Source organism: Drosophila tropicalis, unplaced genomic scaffold (genome assembly GCF_018151085.1).
Source record: "Drosophila tropicalis isolate 14030-0801.00 unplaced genomic scaffold, ASM1815108v1 contig_878, whole genome shotgun sequence".
NCBI lineage: Eukaryota > Metazoa > Arthropoda > Insecta > Diptera > Drosophilidae > Drosophila > Drosophila tropicalis.
In genome coordinates this window covers 5,217,484-5,239,744 of record NW_027173374.1, presented here as the reverse complement: position 1 = coordinate 5,239,744, position 22,261 = coordinate 5,217,484, and the positions used below count along the sequence as shown (strand labels likewise).

General features: G+C 38.1%; 4 protein-coding genes and 1 long non-coding RNA gene across 5 annotated transcripts; 2 read left to right on the top strand and 3 right to left on the bottom strand.

The window, feature by feature from the left end:
• Window positions 1-2,338: 2,338 nt before the first annotated feature.
• Dsk (Drosulfakinin) lies at window positions 2,339-2,952 on the bottom strand. The gene has a single exon (XM_068300709.1). The coding sequence runs from the start codon at window positions 2,941-2,943 to the stop codon at window positions 2,518-2,520; it is 426 nt and encodes a 141-aa protein (XP_068156810.1). The 5' UTR covers window positions 2,944-2,952; the 3' UTR covers window positions 2,339-2,517.
• Window positions 2,953-4,180: 1,228 nt separating this feature from the next.
• LOC137584718 (beta-mannosidase-like) lies at window positions 4,181-7,930 on the top strand. The gene is made up of 10 exons (XM_068300251.1): window positions 4,181-4,444; window positions 4,759-4,902; window positions 4,965-5,472; window positions 5,529-5,616; window positions 5,677-5,851; window positions 5,907-6,017; window positions 6,084-6,569; window positions 6,637-7,274; window positions 7,337-7,519; window positions 7,583-7,930. Exons 1-10 carry the CDS (start codon window positions 4,267-4,269, stop codon window positions 7,853-7,855), a joined length of 2,784 nt encoding a protein of 927 aa, XP_068156352.1. The 5' UTR covers window positions 4,181-4,266; the 3' UTR covers window positions 7,856-7,930.
• Window positions 7,931-8,582: 652 nt separating this feature from the next.
• beta-Man (beta-mannosidase) lies at window positions 8,583-14,633 on the top strand. The gene is made up of 9 exons (XM_068300885.1): window positions 8,583-8,958; window positions 9,259-9,393; window positions 9,464-9,980; window positions 10,049-10,145; window positions 10,228-10,513; window positions 12,833-13,312; window positions 13,375-13,796; window positions 13,856-14,236; window positions 14,294-14,633. Exons 1-9 carry the CDS (start codon window positions 8,790-8,792, stop codon window positions 14,552-14,554), a joined length of 2,748 nt encoding a protein of 915 aa, XP_068156986.1. The 5' UTR covers window positions 8,583-8,789; the 3' UTR covers window positions 14,555-14,633.
• Window positions 11,095-12,587, bottom strand: LOC137584784 (uncharacterized). Its single transcript, XR_011033501.1, has 3 exons — window positions 12,422-12,587; window positions 11,480-12,369; window positions 11,095-11,401 (listed from the first exon to the last, which is right to left on the bottom strand). It is a non-coding gene; the product is annotated as an uncharacterized lncRNA (long non-coding RNA).
• Window positions 14,561-21,372, bottom strand: LOC137585205 (uncharacterized). The gene is made up of 2 exons (XM_068300886.1): window positions 21,219-21,372; window positions 14,561-15,947 (listed from the first exon to the last, which is right to left on the bottom strand). Exon 2 carries the CDS (start codon window positions 15,930-15,932, stop codon window positions 14,748-14,750), a length of 1,185 nt encoding a protein of 394 aa, XP_068156987.1. The 5' UTR covers window positions 15,933-15,947; window positions 21,219-21,372; the 3' UTR covers window positions 14,561-14,747.
• Window positions 21,373-22,261: the final 889 nt, after the last annotated feature.

The window sequence follows — 22,261 nt, the reverse complement described above, 5'->3', positions numbered from 1 at the left end:
TTCGACTGATTGCCTTTTGAATGGCTCTCTCTCTGTCTCTCCATCTCTGTGTGTCAGCGGCACACACAGGCTCTATGGAAATTCCACATTTTATAAAACAGGAAAATGCAATAAGAAATCGTTTTCCATTTCCAGTTTGGAAACCATGTTGGGCAGCTGGTCAAGCAGTCAGTCGAATTGCCAAAGAAACGTAAAAAAAAACACATTTTGCATTATTTGACTCCAAAAGAGCTGCTAACGTGGCCTAATCGTATTAAAATAGGGCTTTTAATTATGAAAAAAAAAAACACTTCGAGTCTAATGGCTTTCTTAGTTTGAATACTTCAAAAGTTATGATAATCGTTTTCTTTAAATTTACATAAGAATAGAAGTCCTGTTTCTCGGTATAAAAGCAAAACCAAACATCTAATAGAATTCTAGATGTATAAGCAGTTAAAAAACAAGAGTTTGTAATACTTATCACCAATAATTTCTGAGACGTGAATATATATATGAATATTACTTCGTTATTGATAATTCTTCTGTTCTGTCTGTCATAAAAAGATGGAACTGATAATAATAAGTTTCTACAGAACAATAGAATTTCAATTTATAATTATATAAGTCAATTTAAATCCCATATACGTAGAATCTAGCTTGTAAAGTAAAGTTTAAAGTGGTATTTCTTCCATTCTCCGGATATCCGGATTTGTTTTCACAAAATCTTAAAATAATTGAAATGAAAAAACGCTGACCAAATATTGAGTACTTCAAAACCTAACTCGAATGACTCTTTGTGGTTAAAAAAGTCATTGTTAGGAGAAACCAACAACGAAGTCTTCAAAAGTGTTTATATAAATTAGTCATTGAATATAATTATCACTTACAATTATATTACGTAAATGTAGAGCAGAATTTCAACAATCTTGAGAAAAAAAAAACCTAGAAAGTTACAACAAAAACTTAAGCCATTCAAATGTTGATTAGGATTGCTGTGGTTTAAGTGCAAAATAAATGATTAAACATTTTCCAATTTGAACAAATCTCACGTTTATGGCTTGTCAGTTGTTATGTAGAACAAAAAGTGACAATAAAAAGTACAACAAAATCAGGTAATTCAAAAAAGTAAAGAGCTTATGAAACCCTCGATTAAAAGCACCTGTAAGAGGTCGCCGCGACGTTATCGCCGATAATGCCCAAAACAGTGGGCATTAGGCCCAAAGCCCCATACGGGTTATATATGATTGTATATGTATGTATGTATTGGTAGATTGGTGTGGCTTTTGTGGATTTTGTGTTACTTCCAATGCTCTCTTTTGGCTTTTGATTAACTTTTGGCTCTCTTGAGACTGGTTGTGGAATCAAAGACTTGGCAACTGCAGCCCAAACTATGGGCTGCGGCTTTGGATTGCCCGTTTGTTTATTGATAAACTCATAGATACTTTTCTCTATAGCTGTTAATTTGGACTTTTATGTGCCTTTCTGTAGACTATCTTTCACAGTGTGAGTGTATGTCTGCGTGTCTGTGTGTGTGGTTACTGTTCGATTGAATCTTTGGAATGCGGACAATCCGGTCAACAAATGGAATTCTTTACACACAGACACACAGCAAAACTGCTACTCCATGCGATCGGTCAATTGATGGCAAGAGGAGGGAGGGTGACCAGCACTTGACACACTAGTCTCGTCAATAGTCGCCTGGCTCTTGCTCAAGTTGGGCCTGACGTTGCAACTTAAGTGAAGCTAGTCTAAAGTTGTTCAAGTACTTAATTTAAGAAAAATAAGACGTTTTCTAATATTATAACTAGTAACTAGCCTGAACTTAAGTCAGGCAATCACATAATCACCATAATCTATAAATTTCTTACTAAACAAACTGACCATATAAAGATGCTAGTTAGCACTTGCCACGTTGCTCCTTAAGAACTAAAGAGTTTTTAGTTTAAATACTTTTATAAATATTTAGGGATATTTGTTTTAAATATTTTCCTTAAAGGATATTTATATTTCTCATTGTTATATAACTCGCGTTTTCACAAGTAACTAATACAAATTAATCTCTTACCACCTAACAGAAGGCCACATTAACATTGTAACAAAATTGTAGTCTACTTTTGTGCTGAAAGAGCTAAATGGCTTATGGAATAAAGTAAAACTTCATCTTCTGAATCTTAATTCTCTGGCGATAGAGCAATGTAATCTGCATTGTCTTTAATTAATACCTTAAAAATCTTATATTGTTGCTTTTAGTTTAAGAAGAACTCCCGAAAGATTAAACTGGGTTTTAAATTGTACATATAATATTCTCCCAACACAAATACACCTTTAAAAATTGTTCAACGTTTAAATTAATAGATAATTGTGTATAGTTTTCCCTTTTTTGGAATGCGCATATTTTTATTTTAACAATAATTAAATGTAAGAAGCATTTCAAGCTTGCACATATAAGTATATATTTAGTATAATTACACTCGATAGTTGATGTGCTATTTACAAAATCAAATTAGTCAAGGACCCCTAAGTTTTTCACCCAAATGTTTACCGTCCGAAACGCATATGCCCATAATCATCGAACTGATCCTCACCACCGCCCCGTTTACCAAATCTCATGTGTCCATAGTCATCGAAACGTTTGGACTTCAGCCGTTCGTCATCATTGTCCAAAAGAAAATCCAATTCAATTGGTATTCGAGAGCGTGAGATCTTCATTGATTTGGGACCAAATCCAATCGACCTTTGGTTGCGTCTATTCTCAAAGCGTCCCGCTGATATACCAAACGTATCACCGTCTAAGGGTCCAGCTCCAGTTTCCATCTTGGTTTCCAAATCTTGCAGCTGCTGCTCCTGTTTGCCAACATCCAAGCTGGCGGATTCGCAAGGCGTCGGCACCACCATTAGGAAGTAGAATACAAATACGAATAGAGGTAGCGCCAAAGCGCAAATATTGCATCTTCTGTGACTCATGCTGCCCGGACCGCAATCAACTGCCTTTGTAGACCGGCAAAAAGTTCTTTTTATAGGCCAATGAGGACCATGGCAAAAGGCAGGGTTGAACCAGACGCATCCCTTCCAGCTTCTTAATATTCTGCAGGTAAATATATGTATATAATTCACTTAGTCCATCACCATTGGGAAGCTGACACTTGATTGACAGGATTGATTGCATTAACCTGGTTAGTCTTGGCTGCTGCCAAAGAAAATATAATGCAAAATGATTGAGAAAAGTTTACGTTAAAAAATTTAATAATTCAAACATAAAGCTCTCTTCTTTCTTAAGTATTTGCTTTCTGGTGTTGATTAGGCTTAGTATTCATCTTAACCCCTCACAACAGAAGTTTTATATGTCACTTTAAATAGTCCTGAAGACTTTTCTATAATTTGTGAGATGTTATACATAAATACAAAATCATTTGGGTACTTGTATTTTATCTGAAATCTGGTCTACTTTAAATGACGCATTCTATATATGGTTGAACGATAAGAATACAAAATGTTAACAAAGGCAGATTTTTACCAGCCAAAATAGATCTATAATTGCTTGAACTGGGAATAGAAAAGCGTTCATTATAAATTCTACCTTCACTATGAGAACTTCTCGAAAAGTGTTCAACAGCTTTGTTTTAGCCTTTCTACTAATAGAAAATGTTTACTTCTGTCGATGTTTTCTCAAAAACTTTACAAAGTTCAGTCACTTTAATTGTCAACTGGGAGAAATGTCTTTAAGTGGTGAGGACAAAATAAATAACGTTATTTTTAACATCTGATTTTTCATATAGATTTATTAAACTACAGCACAAATATTTTGTAAAGAGTCCAACAACTATGATTATAATGTAGAGACAGATATGAGTCTAAAACTTCATTGCCCTGGATCAAATAAGGAAATTCCTGAAATAAATAATCCATCTGTGGTTTATGTACAAGTGGATGTTTGGCAGGACTCGGAGAGCTTTCAGTGCAACTTCCTTGACGGAGGCATAGGCTATGACCATCTTGATGTGCAGCTATTTGTGCGAGAAGTCCAACGATTTCGTTATATTCTCAATGTTTACGCCGTTAGTCGTTTATAACTCCGTATCCAAACTGTATACCGCACCGATTTCACCACAATATCACCACAAAATCAGACCGTAGAGAGATAAGTTTATCAGTGAAACGGTTCCACAAATGGCTTCAAGCATTCAGTACTCAATGGGATTCCGGTGCGTTAACGTGTGCTTTTAACTATAGAAAATTATTGAACGGCAGAATAACTGTGATAAGATTTTAATTAAAACCAAAGAGTGTATGAGTTTCTATAAGCATTATGTTAATCGATCGTGCAATCAATTGTTGAAAAACCAATTAAATATGTTCACATTATTTTGCCAATGTTTTCTTCTCTTCTTGACCCTTCGCGAAATCAATGGAAAAACTGTGCTTGTCGAAGAGTTGACCAAGTGGACACTGAGAAATACCAGCTCCTGTAAGTGGACCAATTTCTTTATATGTGTCATTGGGTTTATTTTTCCAGTTCTAATTGCTTGGATTACTTCGATTGATTCATTGGCAAATCAACCAGACCAAGACTCGCCATCGAAAATACAAAACAAAAACAAATTTTAGCATTGCTTGTTGTCTATGATAAGATTAGAAACTCAATATTGACGTATGGTTGTTGATATACCATACAATGAAACTAATTAATTGGTTGTAAATGCAACTGACTATGATTTCTGTGATTTGAGAGCGATTGCTTTCAGTTTTCTTCGTATATAATGAGGCAAAATGAATTTGTAGCATTGCAGATTGACGTATCAAAGATCCCTTCAGGTGTTTACACAGAACTAAAGGGTCTGTATGGCGATCTGCTGAATGGCCGCAATGATGTTAACCTGCGTTGGATAGCGAACGAAACATGGATATATAAAACGACCTTTGATAGTGAGTAGATAATGTTTTCATATTCGGATTTTCTGTCTTCAATTAAGTGCACAATTTTCAAGGCTATGAGCTGGGTGACGATAGTCTGGTCAATTTGACACTTCATGGCATCGACACCTTGTCCAAGGTGTATCTAAATGATGAACTTTTGGGTGAAACGAATAACATGTTTGTGCGTTATTCCTTCGCTGTGGGTCATCTACTCCGGCCTAGTCCAGGTCAGAATACCCTGGAGATCGTAATACTTTCACCTTTGAAAGAGGCTAATGCTCGTGCCGAAGAATTAGAGGGAGTGTTACCAGTCAGCTGCCCACGTTCCCGAGGAGATGTTGAGTGCCATCGAAATATGTTGCGTAAAATGCAAATGAGTTTCGGTGGCGAATGGAATCCAACAGCCCTATCATCAGGCATTTGGAAGCCTGTGGCCATCGAGTACTACACAGTGGCTATTCTTCGTGATGTAGACGTAGCCATCAATCGAAATGAAACCCATTGGATAATGGATTGCCGTGCCTTCCTAAGCACTCCGGTAACAGAAAACTTTTATGTGAATTTATTAGTTTTTATTAGGTAAGAGAAATAAACTAAATCTAGGACAATAAATCTCTTTAATTTAATTTCAACAGTGAGCTATTGGACGAACCATTTAAACTGATACAGCAAAAGGTTCATTATGCTTCGCCTATCATAGAATTCAAAATACCAATTCCCCAAGTAAGCTATATGCATATAACTCCTTAATCTTGCAAATAATGGTAAATTATTTTCGTTTAGGAACGTGTTACTCTCTGGTGGCCCAATGGCTATGGTCAACAGAAACTTTATCCAGTTCTTTTTCGGCTGAACAGCTTCAGCAGCGAAGATGGACCCATCTTAAGTTCTCGTACTGAATCTCAGAAAATACTTAAGATCGGTTTTCGTACAATTGAGTTGGTGGAGGACGAAGACGGTGAGTAAATTTATTCCGCTCGGCATTTTCATATTAACCCTTGGTATTTATTTAGGCATTGGCCGGACATTCTTCTTTCGAGTAAATGATCATCCCATTTTCATTAAAGGAGCTAACTATGTTCCAGCAAGCACCTTGCCGGAACTTTCCACCACCGAAGATACGGGTAAACATCGAGATGGGCAGTGACAATTGGATTAATAGAATAATGACTTTAATTTTTCATGTTTAGTAAAACATTTGCTAAAGTCGGCACGTGAGGTGAACATGAATATGATTCGAGTCTGGGCCGGCGGCTTATATGAGTCGGATACATTCTATAGTTTAGCTGACGAATATGGACTATTGATATGGCAGGATATGCCATTTAGTGCGGCAGCATATCCAGTTTCTGATGAATTTGTAGCATCTGCCTCTATGGAGGCAGCCCAAAATGCTCAGAGAATTGCCCATCATCCGAGTTTGGCATTGATAGTCCTGAATAATGAGATTGAATTGTTTTTGGTTAAGAATCGCTCTGAATTCGGAGCAAATGCAACCCGCCTGGAAAATGACTATAAGATTTTATTCATGGGCACCCTTAAACATGAGCTGAGCATTATTTCTCGTAATGACTTCAATCCACGGCCAGGACCTATGATATCTACCCCTTCTTTGGGTATCACAGAATCGGCCAAAGAACTGGCCAAAGATCCGCAAAGCACTAACTATGGTGATGGTAAGCTTGAATATTTTCTAATTTTGTCAATATTTAGCAAAAATCATATTTATTTTCTATTATTTAGTTCACTTTTGGGATGATGAAAAAGATGGTTATGGAGCTGATATCTATCCTCGAGCTCGTTTTGTTTCCGAGGTTGGCTACGCCAGCTTACCCATGCTCCATACATGGCAGCGGGCTTTGGGTCCCGATGTCAGTTCGTCAAATGAGAATATCGCATCTCTTATTCGAAGTCGTCAGCATGATCCCAAAGGATTTATACCTCTATTACGTTTAATTGCCTATCAATTGCCATTCTATCTTCAAAACTGGGATGAGAATATCGACGAGTTTATATACTTTAGTCAATTAGCCCAAGCCATGACATCCAAAACGGCCGTGGAACTATTCCGAAGTCTGCGCACAGGTAATCAGACAATGGGAGCCCTAATGTGGCAACTAAACGATGTTTGGGTTGGCCCCACCTGGTCCTGCATTGATTTCTATGGGAACTACAAGATGGTTTATTACTGGGCCAAGGATTTCTTGGCACCCACATCGGTAATAACACTGTACGACGAGGCCAATGACCAGCTCAATGTAACCCTTACTCGTGAGGATTATGCAAGTCACTTGGACATTCAGCTCTTCAATGTTACTTTCAAGACTTACACGTGGACAGATATTTTCTTTAAAAAGGAGATTGCCCGAGCTAGTGGATTGGTAAGATGCTTTAAAAACCCATTAATATTTACAGACGATAATAGTGCGAATCTTCATTGTAGGGTTCAAATGGAATCGAACATCTAAACATTCCAATGGAGTTGGTGTTGGATAAGAGCTACACAAAGGCAGAGATTTTTTTCGAAATTGTTGTGGCCGACAAAGACAATGACTTGATCGCTCGCAATTATTTCTACCCAGTACCTATAAAGAATATAAAGGGCATGAAGGATCCTGAGTTGGCGGTAATTAACATCTATTGTTGATTATGTCTTTATTCTGATCCTACTTTTCCAACTTTCAAACAGATTGAAGTGGTAGGAATCGATTGCAGCACTGCTAGATCCCCGTATCGGAATAATTTTACACTGCGCATCACTGTCAAGTATCCGGCACTATTTGTATATTTGGAATTTTCGCATCCGGATTATGTGGATGAAAGGCACAAGTTCTCCACTAATGGCTTTACCCAGACGGTGCCCAGGCAAAGCGTACACCTGGAGTTTGAAAACGATAAAGTTTGTTTAACCATTACTGAGGAGAATATCCGAGTATACACTATGAATCAATATATGATATAATTAATGGAAAAGTTAACTAAAGCATGCATTGCAACATAAATATATGAAAAATTTCAAATTGTTTTAGGCAAGCAATTAGTTTTGGTTAGTTTTTTCTCGGATAATAATCTTATATATGTACATGGGATTGGTAACTTTTAGGGGAGCTCCTTATTACTTTCACCAGGTTTGTTATAAAATCTGGTCTAAAATGTTTATTTACTACACTTTGACTGGTATTTTGGCGTCTGATAACAAACATTTGAGCAGTTTTTTCCCGTAAAATCGTTAGCCAGCTCTCTTATAGATCTAAGTCGCCTTTACCCTTTTCTTGCACTAACATATATGAATGGAATCGATATGATTTGATATACACGTCGGTATATTTAGTTTCGGTTAGTTTTGTTTCATTGACAATTATAAATATTTTAGGAGTTTCTAAATATATAATGAAAGCGTTGCTAAATTCATAATGCACGCCACTGGGCTGAGATAGCCTAATCTCTCTCTCTCTCTCTCTCTGTCTATCTCTCTATCGCACACACACCCACACATAGAGTCTCTCAATTCTTTCCCACTTTTCTCTTGTTGGCCTGCCTTCTCATTGAACAGCTGATGTCTTTTATAGAGTCGATTTCATTATCAGCACTTCTCACTCTCGCACTCTCCCTCTCTTTCTCGTATCTCTCTCACCTACACACATTTTATATAGAATCATGATCGCAATCGTGGAGCGCGTCAGTCGCATTTGCACTGCGAATGGCAACGGAGGAGGCCCAAACTTCACATCATTTTTTGTTGTTGATCGGTGCTGTGTGGAGGGGTAGCGTGATTACCGCTAATATAATTGATATAATAATAATTCATTAAAAACTCGCAGAGCTACTTAAATTTATAAATGTGTATATAAATCAAAAGTGAAGAAAACAAAACAAACAACTAAAACGTGCCTGAAATGGGCGTAAGGTGTGGGCCATGTTGCAAATTCTTTGTTGGAAGCGCCAGCTGCTGCATCTTGGTGGCATTAGTGCTCTATATATGCCTTGGGGGATCGACCGTTCAAGGGGATTATGTTGAAGTTATTGAGCTGAATAACAATTGGAGTATAGCTAATCAGAATGGCAGTAAGTATACGAATTAAAGTCCTGCATAGAGGCACTGTTGTGTATTCATTTCCATGCTATATGTATGCACGTAAGTGCTTACCTACACAAAGCTACTTACTACTTGGAAATATGACCATAAAAAAGTAAATAAACCCAGTTGCGATTACTAATGAAAATAATCAGCATTTTGTTGAGAAAAGTGGACGCTTTCGTTATTTTTTGTGTTTTTGTTACCAATCTTGAGAAAACATTATCGCGGTTCCTTTCAAGTGTGAAAAGGAAGGTACTTCAGATCATTTAGCTGCTTATTTTTTACAGCTTTAAAAGAGTCGGGAGTATCTTTGCCCTCTGGTATCTACAGTGTGTTTGGCAATGACATTCTCGAATCCTATAACGATATAAATCTTCGATGGCTCAGCTACGATAATTTCACCTACACAAAGAGTTTTCCATGTAAGTAAAAGATAAAAAAAAGGACCTTTGGTCATAAAAGATTAATATATACTTTTATATTTATTTGTAGTCGATGTACAACATTATAAGGATGCTCACATCAATCTAACATTTCACGGCATCGATACCATAGCCGAAATACGTTTAAATCATCGTCTACTTGGACGTACGGATAATATGTTTGTACGCTATACTTACGATGTCACTTCGATACTGGAGGAGGAAAATGAATTGGAGGTGGAGATTACTTCACCTGTAATAGCAGCGCTGGCCAAGGCGAATGCCCTGAATGCAGCTGGACGCAGTGTTCCACCAGACTGTCCTAATCCTAAGTATAATGGCGAGTGTCATATGAATATGCTGCGTAAAATGCAGGCCAGCTTCTCCTGGGATTGGGGTTTAGCTGCTCCCTCAATGGGCATTTGGAAGAATGTGGAAATGGAGATATACGATGTGGCTCTCATACGAGACGTTGACGTTGATATCGCTCGCAATGACCAAGATGGGGTGTGGAACATGCATGTCACCTGCTATTTGAATGTGCTGGGCCGCAAGAATTTCCATGCCCGCCTTGTCTTCTATGCCGTGTAAGTAGACCTTGATATACTTAAGATTGAAACGAAACAGTCTCACATGACCGAGTAATTGCTTGCAGCGAACTACTGGATAAACCGATGGTCATTGACAATTACACCGTGGATCCCATCAGTTACTTGTCGCCATCAATTGAATTTGACGTGGCAGTTCCAATTGTGAGTACCACACCGGTAATTGGCCGGCAATTTGTCGACTTCTAAGTGTGTCACGGGCAATTATTTTTCTGCCAATTTGTAGGAGAAAGTTGTTACCTGGTGGCCCAATGGCTATGGCGAGCAGAAGCTGTATCCATTGCACTTAACACTCACCACCTGGTTAAAGGATGGGCCGAACTTGCGCTCCAAAGCCAAATCACAAAAGACTCTTCGCGTGGGCTTTCGTACACTCGAGCTGGTCGAAGATCCCACCCCTGACGGCACTGGGAATACATTTTTCTTTCGTGTCAATGGCATCGATATGTTCATGAAGGGTACCAATTATATACCCTCCCACATCCTACCCGAAAATCAAACGAATGATGAGAGTAAGTACGAAATCAGTCTTTCAATGGCAGTAGGAAATCCGTTGGTAAAATTATCAATGTCTAAATGGGCATTAGGATTAAACATTCCACGGGCTCTTGTAATCTCATTTATAAAACCGTTGTAATGCTTGACTTAAATCGTCTAGATAAGATTTGTGGTTCTAGAAACGATTATAATGATGGTACTTGAAAACTGTTTATTATATATAAACTCAACGCTTGAATGAATTCTTTATCCTCATTGGTTATTTTGCCCCACACGTTCTTATAAATTTTCAAGTATTTGTTAGCTATCTATATAAGCACGATTAAGTCGGGTCTATATTGTTTTGTTTTTGTACATCAAATGAAATGTAAATATTTTAGCTTTGATTGGAGAACTTAACCAAAAACAAGTGACTTACATATAATTGCCAATAGAATACCCATAGAATTTGGTGTTTTTATCTCTTTTTTAGTCTGTTTATAAATTTATGTACTCAAGAATCAAGATATGTAAGCACACTTAGTTGATTGATTCTTAACAATTTTGTTTCAGTTCCTATACTAAAACTGTTATAATTTGAAAAGAAAATATTGACTTTAGTTCAAAAATTAAGCTACATTTTTCATATTTTTTTGGCCAAAGGCAAACAATCAATCCTTTTAATATATCCTTATTACAACATAATTTTGGCTCTCTTTAGTACAAATTAGCGATGTTAAATTTTATATTTTGCTTGAAACATATGCAAATCTTTTTAGACTTTTCACTAATTTGTTTAGCATCAGACATTAGATTTTGGTCGGATAAGCATTTGGGCAGATTTGAGAGTAAGTGCACCTTGTTCCCAGCTCATACTACTCCAATCACCGGTGTACTCTTTAGAATATATTCCGTTGAGTTGGCTGATAATTATAGAAAAAAAAATATCACATCAGTTCATTTTTAATAAGTAGTAGAAAATGTTCGATTTGGTTACTTACACATAACTACAATGTTTGTGCCACCAGGCACCATTATCTTTTGCACAATTATACGAAGAGTCTCGATCATTGTCCTGATCGAATGTCGAGTACTTTTGATTTAAATTATAAATCATTCTATTATTAGCAGTGCCTCTAAATTTGCCCACCGACTTCAATTCATATTTTGTGCTTTCATTACCAATTTTAAAATAATCATAATTAGCAAATTTAAAACTCCCATTGAAATATTCCATTTGGACATACAGTTCATGGGTTTCAGAATTGGTTATGCGATGCAATTTTTCGAGCCCAATAAAGAACTCGCCCGTTAAGTTACCGAAACCATTGCGATAGTCAATCCAAGTTTTTTTAAAATCTTCGCTACCATCAAATCGTTTATGAATTACTATCCAATCACCACCTTCTATGTCCCTGTTGCAAAGAGCCGGAAATGGATCAAGTCCATCAAGTTTAATTGTATGAATTCGCGATGAGAGTCCATTGCAACCTTTTGGTAACCTTTTCTCTGTTTGGTTCAGTTGAAGAGAATATCTTTCAATTAAATGCTTTTGATCAGCCAACTGAGTTTGAGATTCTTCCAATTGGGTTTTAATAGATAAAACTTCAAACTCTAGTTCTTCAATTTTACGGCTAAAAGTTTCTTCTAAGTTTTCTATTTGCCTTTGCAAATTCTCTTCTATTTTTGACTGAGATTTAGTTTTCTCTCCCATCGGATCTTCATAATTTTTAACAATTTTTTGTAATTGCTCAATTTGACTTTTTAAATCATTTTCATTGTTAGATGCCCTAAGTTTAACTTCGTCTATTTCATCTTTTTGCTTTTTCATTATATACGTCATAAGATCATCGGTTCTTGTCATGTGATTTGTGACCTGTAGTCCACAATTCTATAAAAGGGTCAAAGTTATTTCACTTTACTGTAATCACTTATTTACTTACCCCATCATCGTCAATTAACAAAGGGGATGATGATGTCACCTGTTTATGTCCAAAAAGGAGACAAAGGAACCAAAATGAAACAACACTTTGAGGATTCATTTTGGCAAGAATAACAAAATAGTTTAGGTTTAATATTTAGTTTCAGTTTATACGTCTGAACAAGGGAATGTTTCAGAAAGCAATGATTAAAGGTTTTAAACATTCATTAAAATAGTATTACAATTCTGTGATTGGCGTGAGCCGAGATAAGATTTGCAACGAAAAATTTAAAAATTTACTTATTTTTAATAGGAAATTCAAATGCGATTGAATTGATTTCCTATCTCTTATTTTGAAATCTCTGTTGATGTGTGCATATTTGTTTATAATACTAATTTTTATATTGATTATATATATTATCTAATTATACAGTTAGCTACCTGTTGCATTCCGCAAAAGAAGCTCACATGAATATGCTGCGGGTTTGGGGTGGCGGTGTCTATGAGTCGGACTACTTTTACGATCTCGCCGATAGTCTAGGCCTCCTTATATGGCAGGATATGATGTTTGCCTGTGCCATGTACCCGGTGGAGAATGACTTTCTGGCTTCGGTGCGGGAGGAGGTGCGTCAGAATGCAAAACGTATTGCTCATCATCCCAGCGTGGCTATCTTTGTCACCAATAATGAGAACGAGGCGGCACTCGTTCAAGATTGGTATGATACATTCTACGATCTGGATCGTTTTAAGGAGGAATATCGTAAACTTTATGTGGCTAATGTGATACACGAGCTGAAACAAGTTTCTCATAAATCACGACCGGAACCACTAGTCTCATCGCCATCGAATGGCAAGAAAAGTGCTGAGGATAATTATATTTCGCCATTCCCGCAAAATAATTACTATGGAGACGGTAAGGAAATGAGCACTTAAAAATGTAAAAATAATCATTTTTTTAAATTTTTTTATTATAAGTGCACTTTTATGATACCGCACAAGATGCTTGGAATCCGGCGATCTATCCACGTTCACGTTTCGTCAGCGAGTACGGATTCCAGAGTCTACCAAGCCAATACTCTTGGGATCGTAGTAAGAAAGACGATGAAGATCTTCTTACTTTGATCAACCATCGTGAGCACCATATAGAGGGCATATTGCCTATTCTTACTGTAGTTGAAAAGCATCTGCCATTGCCACTGCCCGAGGATGACAATTATGTTGAGGCCTTGATATACTTTAGTCAAATTTCTCAAGCCATGTCCACTAAGGTGGAGACGGAACTATATCGTAGCTTACGAGATACAAATCACAATACCATGGGTGCTCTATATTGGCAGTTAAACGACATTTGGGTGGCACCGTCATGGTCCGGCATTGATTCCTATGGCAATTGGAAGGTAAGTTGCTCACGCCAATCATTTTCTCATTGAATTATCCTTTCGCTTTTGCATTGTAGCTTTTGCACTATTGGGCACGTGAATTTCTGGCCCCTATTTCCATCGTGGCCCTATATGAAAATACCACAAATTCCCTGAATATTTCACTCATTTGTGATGAGCTGGAGGTCGATACAAATAATTTAACTGTTGTCGCCCACATTCACAAATGGACACAGTTGCTACCACGTCATTCAACCGATTGGAATGTTACTCTACGTCCGAATGGTGTACAATACGATAAAGTGCTACCGCTTGCGGATTGGCTGCAAGGTGAATTTACCAAACAAAATTCCTTCTTCGAGTTTCAATTGCGTCGCAATGAGGAGGTTCTTTCACGAACCTATTTCTTTCCTGCCCATTTGGGCACAGCTGTGGGTCTCACCGATCCCGATCTTGAGGTAACTATGCATAAGTCGATATATTGTCTTATTGATTTAAACATATTTTGCTTATAGTTTGAAATCGGCTCGCGCAGCTGCATCACAACTGGCAATGTTATACGCAATAGCATTAGTCTTACCATTCAGGTGAAACGGCCTGCTGCCTTTGTCTATATAGAACTTTTGAAACCCTATCGCTATCGACTCTCCGAGAATGGATATATGCAAACGACACCAATTCATTCCATTTATGTGCTCTTCGACAGTAGCACTTGCTATCGCCTGCTCCGCAAGTCGGACTTTAGAGTGCTGACAGTGAATCAGTTTATGCCATAGATGATATTCCTTTTTACAAGTTTAATGAAACATTTATAAATAACTTAGAAAATAGACAATAAATCAATAAATATATATATATATAGATATTTGTATATTTTGTATAGTGTGAGGTCTGGCATCCCAACACGTTTTATAGTTAACCATGAAGCACCCGAAATCCAATTGTTGCCAATTGCCAACAACTCTGTCTCTATCTATCGAAACTGGGCATCTGGACACGCGGCGGCGTATATCCTTCTGGATATGGCACTAACTGATTGTTAAGGACACGCGCATTGCGCCACGTCTTAACTCTATCCTCAGGTGTGTCGGGCATACGAACGCCCTCGATGAGGGTCACGGCTGGGCCATCGACCACGCTGTGTGTGCTTTGGCCAATTGGATTGCGATGCGGACTTCCATTACCCTTTACATACGCCGATCGGCGGGTTGGTGTAGCTGTGGGCGTGGCCACGCCGGCACTTGCAGTGACGACCACCGAATGTGGCATGTATGTGACATATTTGGATTTCTGAGGCAAAGCGTTATAGTTATGCTTGGTAATTATGTTCTGCGGACGGATTCTCTGTCCCGATCCGGATCCACTGCTGCTGCTGCTGGCATAGGCGCGAGTATCTCGACTTCTGTCCACATATTGAACCGGCTCGGAAGCGGCGTATTGCATGTCCTGCAGGGGAAAACTTATGGCTGAAGGCTGAGCATGTCGCAAAACTCGTGGCTGGTTATCCTGAACTGAACCGGCATAGGCAAATGGTTGCCACTGTCGTTCAACTGGGGCAAAGGAGAAATTGTTGCGTGTGGGTTGAGCTTGCAGGTAAACGGGTTGCCAAGCGGCTGCATCCGAACCAGCCAATTGCCGACCACGCCGGGAATTATTCTCCCATGCAGATTGCTCCAGCACCTTGCTCTGGGCCTTGGCCAATTGCAACTGTATAAGCTTGGCCTGCCGCTGCTCAGCCTCCGCCTTCCTCTGACGGTATGAGTTCATCTCCTGGGCCAGTTCACTCTGCTTCAGCAGAGCAGGACTATGCTCGAAACTCAGTTGTCGTCCACTGGCATTGCTTTTCGGTTGAATCACTGGCCGTTTTACATCTGAACTGCGCACAAAGAACGATTCGGCTGCCTCCTCCGCCCTTGCTTTGCGACTATTCTTGCCAACAAGAATTTCCACATTATCTCCCTTACTGGACTTGACATTCACCACTCGCACCTTGGAGGGATCTAAATTGCGACCAAAACGTAGCTCTGTTCGCAGCAAGGATGGCTTGCCAGTCACACTAAACTGGCCATTCGCCTTCTCATTGCTGGCAAGGGTCAAGCCCAATGTGACTATCAGGACTAGAGCAGTAAGCCCTCGAGTGTTTGTTGCTGTCATCTTCTGGTAAATGTGCTAGAAAATAGACAGAATATATAACAAAAATTATTATTAGGTAGTTTTTAAATAATAGTAGGAAAGACATCCTTTAAAAACTTGTAGTCTTCATTGCAAGATCTATAAACGTTGACAGTTTTTTCTATATTTTTATCTCTTTTTTTTTAAGGTAAGCTTTTGTTGTTTAATTGCTTGTTGACTAATCTAAAAGTTTGTTCACAATCAAATAAATGAATTTATTAGATTGCTTATTTGATGCACTTCAAACTAATTAATTGTTAAACAAAAAGAAATTAATTTTAAAAATAGAATGTGCAATTGGAAACTTATTTCTTTTTTTATCACTTGGAAAATCCAATATTTAAAAATATACTGTTTTTTTGTTAATAAAGTGTTAGTAATTTGGGGAATTCAATTTACTTGCTGTTATCGTTAAGGAAATATAACACCCTAAAGTTAATTACTAGTTAGTGTAGTAAAACGAAAGCAAGCCGAAAGACCCAAAACATTTAGGCTAAATCACAATTTGAATGGATTTGAAAATGGTAATTGGTAATAAATTAAATATTTTTGGTAAACAGCTTTTCCTGACTTGACTAGGCCTATTTCTTAAAGGGTTTATATGAGCATTGCGGCAATGCCAAAGCCGCATTAGCCATGCTTGGGCAGAGAATTTATAATTTTTTTAAAAATTGATTGTTTTATATTTTCTTCAAATTGTTTTTTGAGACATCAAATTTAATTAAAAAACGACTGAACTCAGAGGGTTGAATTCTGGCAAAGCTCTTTGAAAATGAGTTGGCGGAAATTGAAGTTGTTGTCTGTTTTATATTAACTTTTTAAAGTTATTTTATTCAGAGTTATCTTCAGAGCCGAATGAAATAAAAAGATATATGGTAAACCAGATCTCTGAGATACATTTTATATGGGTTAATACTATATAGTGAGTAAAATATGAAATTCATTTGAATTGCGTTTTCTACCTTTGTTTCTTGTGTTATTTGTTTTTGTGTTTACAATTTCTATTATGACGAGTGGTTTGCACCCAAGCCCTTAGCACTTGAATGTCATGGAAATGACATCTCCTCGTTGAGATTGATTGTTGGGCTCTCAATGGTTGTGTTTTGTTTGCTTCTGTCGGCATGCGTGCTTCACGTTGTTAGGAAATCAACAATTTTGCCGGTGCCTTGTCTGTGATTTCATTCAACACCTTTTCGGATTTCCCTCATTGCTGCCGGCTGCCGGTTGCAAGTACGTATGTATGTAGGTATGAAGATAGTCTTAATTTAATTATTGACAGGCAACCAACCAGGCCGACTTAAGCTGCTTGAGTGCATCGGCAACTTCGAAGTTTTTATTGCATTCGCGTGTCTGCGCTGGGTGCGTTGAGTTCAGAAAGCGAAACATCAATTAAAAATTGCAAGGCGCAACTTTCGTTTGCCGCACTGGCATGAGGAAATTGTTTGATTGTAGCTAATGTTGCCGGCATCACACTATTTGGCCAACGACACGAGGGAGCGGTGACAAACACTGTCGGCCACGCCCGCTCAGTCATGGCAAAAATGTCAAAACTCTTAACTGCATTAGACGAATTATTGGCATTGTGCTTCCTAACACCTAAGCAACGACATTTGCCAGCCTTTCGTGTTCAACATGTTTTCGAAACTTTTCATCTCCGAGGGCAATAAATTGTCGCATGCAATGCGTTAAAAGATACAAACGGGAAAGGGTCATCAAACGGTTGGTAGTTAAATTGTCGTCAATCCTAAACACAATATCTAAAAGTATGTTATATATGTATATATGACCATTTCTGTACCAGCTCCAAATAGAAGGCTTATATTTGGCTCCGATTGGCATTTAAGGGCTTCAAGCGATAGCTTAATAGCAAATTGAACAAAACAAAGTAGGACTAAAGCCTCTAAAAGTAGGTAATATACTTGTATTAAAAGCTCTACAGAAAGATAATGTCTAAAAAACAGGATAACAGATTTTCGAGATTCAGTTTGTTGGCCGTAAGGAATAAATGTTTTCCGCTTTGATATCTTTAGATAAGGAATGAGTAAGAGGTACGACCTGGCTCGACACGACCAAAGTTAGACCTGACCCTCTGATTTAAAATGGTTTTGAAACCTTTTGTTTGCCGATTTAAGGTCAATGAGTGAAAAACCCCAGAGGTCTTTTCCAGTTGGGTTTCCCCCTTTATTTCCTCGTAGATAGTCTTCAGTGAAGACTTGTTGATATTATGATTGATTACGGAGAACTTATTTTGAAAGTCTTACTACCCAATCAAGTAAGAGAAGAAGAGAATAATGTATGTATGTATATATAGACCAGTATATATAGTCATGGATCACTTGCAATCAATGTGTTTTTGCCATTTGTTTAAACAAATTTTGTACACACACAAAAAATAAATAAATAAAACTGAAATCGACCCTTTAAACACTTTTCACTTTTCATCTAGACTAATTGCCCGAGGCTTGTTACAACTTACAGTGGATTGATGCACGATTATTTGATCCATTTACAGAGTTTTGCAAGAGTTTATTGTTCGATATTTGATTGGTTTTGCCCATCAATATGTATTACGCTGGCATCAAACCAATGAGCCACTAATGAGTGAAAATATATCCAGCAACAAAACTGCGCAGAAAATGGGGGAAAGAAGAAACAATCAACTAAATTGTGAATTGCAATTTCAATAAATGTTGCACGGCAAAGTTCACGGCACGACTGCCACAAGGGGGTGACGGTTGTAGGGGGGGCAAGCTTCTCTGAGTGCTGAGTCTAAAAGCTGAGGTTGAGCCTGCCTCGTGAGCCTACATGATGAAGAAAAAAAATATAACTAAAAACGCCCCGCGCTGTGAGACTTTCACTTTCAACTCGTTGCGGCCGACTGCCTGACGGTGGTGCGGCGGTGCGGTGGTTTGGCTGTGCTCCCCATTGAACTTGGTCGCCAGAGACAGACGCAGAGAGAAAGAGGGAGAGAGAGATGCCGAGCTGTTTGTGTTTTTGTTATGAAATCGTTGCGATCGTTGGGCACAGAAAACAAGTTTTGCTTTTTGCACAGACAAGAGTCAATGGTTGCTATTGAGCGCTTGGTCTCTTTTTCGTTTGTTGTTTTTTGGCTCTTTAGCAGCGTTTTTAGGCCGCTGGCCGGCAAAACTGCAGCTGGCGATGTTACCAATGCGATGAAGACGACAACGACGACGACGACGCGTTGCTTCAATGTCACTACGCAGCAGCAGCAGCAGCTGATTGTCTTTGTTGAATTAAGTTGGTGGGGGGGTGAGGAAGAGGGGAAAATTACATCATTTTGAGGTTTTTGGAGTTCGGGTGAAGAGCAGGAAATGCGACCAAGTCATTTATCGTACAGTCATAAGTCATAACAATGGTCAACGGTGATTTTTTTTTTTTTTTTTGGATTTTGTGTGTTTATGTTGAAATGCCAACTGCAATTATATACATTTGTGCAATTTGTTTCATTTTCTACAGATTATGTCCCCTTCTCCTTTCCCCCTCCCCCTCTTATATGTATCTCTGATCTAACTAAGTTGAACTATCAATGAATGGTTTGTCGTTTGCATACTAAAAAACCAAAGAAAGAAAAAAAACGAAACGAGCAACGACAAACGGCGCACATTTAATGCAAATAATAGGTGGGAAGGGGTGGGAGGAGATAGGCGTGGCAGTGCATGGCATTTGCCACTTAATTGGATATTACATACACTAGGCAATTGTGTGAAATTGTTTCAACTTTAACTTGAATTCAAATCACTTTTGCCCATGTTCATTGACTCTTTAACTCGTATGCCAACGAAGAAGAAGAAGAAGAGTTTACAATTATCTAAAGTCATGGACATACAAAACGAAAACGTCAAGGTAAGCCAGATGAGAAGGAGGAGTGGTGGAGGAGTTGGAGAGGGAGTGCTCACCATTAACTTCTTTGCGATCCCTTGTCAGATTGTCAATCAAAAATCAGTCTCGTATGCCTTTAAGCAATTCCAAGAGATTTTTGACAAGACAAAAGCCCAAAATTGGAAAACAGTAACGCCTACAAATTAAAGCCCAAACCGTAGCCTTCGACTTGATTTCCGTTTGGGCCCACCTCCCACTCTTACTCCTCTTGCTCCACATGGCCCTGAATGCAGTTTAGTTATATATGTGTGTGTGAGGGGGGTAGAAAGGTGAGTTGGAGAGGGAATTTCATTGGTAGTCAAAGTGAAGTCAAGCGGCTATTGAACGGTCGCTGGCATTGTTATCAACGATTGCCGTAATTTTTTTATTTTTTTTTGTGGTACATCGATTTGTTGTTGTTGTTGTTATTATTGTTGTCATGTGCAAAATGCAAATGTGACTGCGGTTAATGTAATTTGTTGTTGTTGCTGCTGCTGCTACTGCTGATGTGTTGTATTAATTTCACTTTTACTTTTTGTTGTGCTTAACATTTCCCACCCAAAAACTGAGAAACTTTACATGATATTTTTTTTTTTTTTCGTTGCCTTTAAGTCGTTGTTGTTGTTGTTGCTGTATGTTTTTATCTTCATTCATATATCCATACTTTCTGCCTTATGCTGTATGAATTGTGAAATTTTTGAAAGATCGTAAAGTTTAAAAGATGCTGTACTGAGAGTACATCAAATTTACAATTTTTTTTCTTCTTTCATTTGCTGTTGGGTTGTTTTTGGTTTTTTTGCTAGCACCTTTTTAATTACACACATGTTGGTTACTCATTGCCGGCCACAGACTGGGCACTTTCCGGCTTAGGATAGGTCCATCTCACACATTCACTTAAAGGTGTCGCAATTGAAAGTGAAACTCTTCTCAACTACAACATTCATATTTAAATACATACATATGTATATGCATATGTATGTAGATATGGCAAGTCAAAGGTCCAGAGGTTCGTGGGCTTGATATCTTGGCTCCTAAATGTCACTTGAACGAATGCATAAGGTTTACTTCCTCTTGATTTACTACTACAAGTAACCCTATGTAGGCGCTTGAGTGTGAAATGTGAAATCTGTCGGCACTTTATATATTTCCAAAGCAACTGCGAACGATGAGTCGCCAAAATCACAATCAAAATTGAAGTTAGCTTCGGAAATGGGGACTTACCCCTAGCCCCCACCTTCTTTTCGCTTTTCTTTCTTATCTCTGTCTAGCTTAGCAAAATTCTTATCAACCAAAACACACAAGGCCCCAAAAAGTAAACAACTAAACCTAATAAACTATTTATGCAGATATAACGTATACGCCGCATATTACGTTCCACAGCAAACTTACATTTGAATGTCCACTCAGTTGGCTGCTTGATTCAATCTTATTAGCTCCTTGAATTTAGTTTCAGTTTGTTTATTTGATATATTTTTTTTATGTGATGTGTTTTTTTGCTTTTTGTTTTACGACTACGTCTGAAATGTGCGACAGATCGCAACGCGAACCGAAATCCAACTGACGGCAAATGAAAATCTTTTGCTTGCAAGTAAAAATACAAAAAAAGCATCGAGCTGGAAAAAACGACAGCAAAAAAAAAAAATTATTATGTATACATATGTTTGGAGGCCGACAACGGCGCTGACGAAGCCAAAGCGAACGCCAACAGCCGCAGAGACGGTAACGCATACCAATACAAAAACAATAACAAAAACTAATGCACACACACACACAATGAGACTAAAGCTCTGACTGGGACTGGGACCGAGACTGAGACCCAGACCTAACACAAAAGCCAATCCAAAATTGCGCTCGAGCTCTGGAAAATAAGAAACTTTACTCACTCAGACGAAAGTAAAACCATGCCAAAAAAACAACAGAGTTTACCATTGCGCAATTGCCAAAACACAAAGCAATCGAGCAACGAACTGAGATTTTTGAATGATCAGTCCAATTTCATCTTTTTGGCAATCCATTTCGGGTACATCAATCTCATCCACATGAGCATGGGGCCATAGGGGCGATGTTTTAGTTTTAATATATTCAAACAAACTCAGATATGGGTGAAATGGCATTTCAAAATTATTACATGGTCGGGAGACATGAGATACTTTGTCAAGTATCTTAAAAATAATTGATCAATCTTCTGAGTATAATAAAAGCTTTTGATATAATGTTTCTACTGCGCATTTAATCTATTTTCAATAACACAGGCCGACATTTTTGAGGTCATGAAAAAGTGTTTGAAGTTCAATAGGTCTCCTATAGTAATTGGGGGCTGCTAATCACGGCCCTGTACTTAGTTTTTCTCCATCACGTCAGGATTTCGAAAAAAATGCGTTCAAATTATTCAAAATGATCAATATTTCAATATATTATTCCATGATATAGGC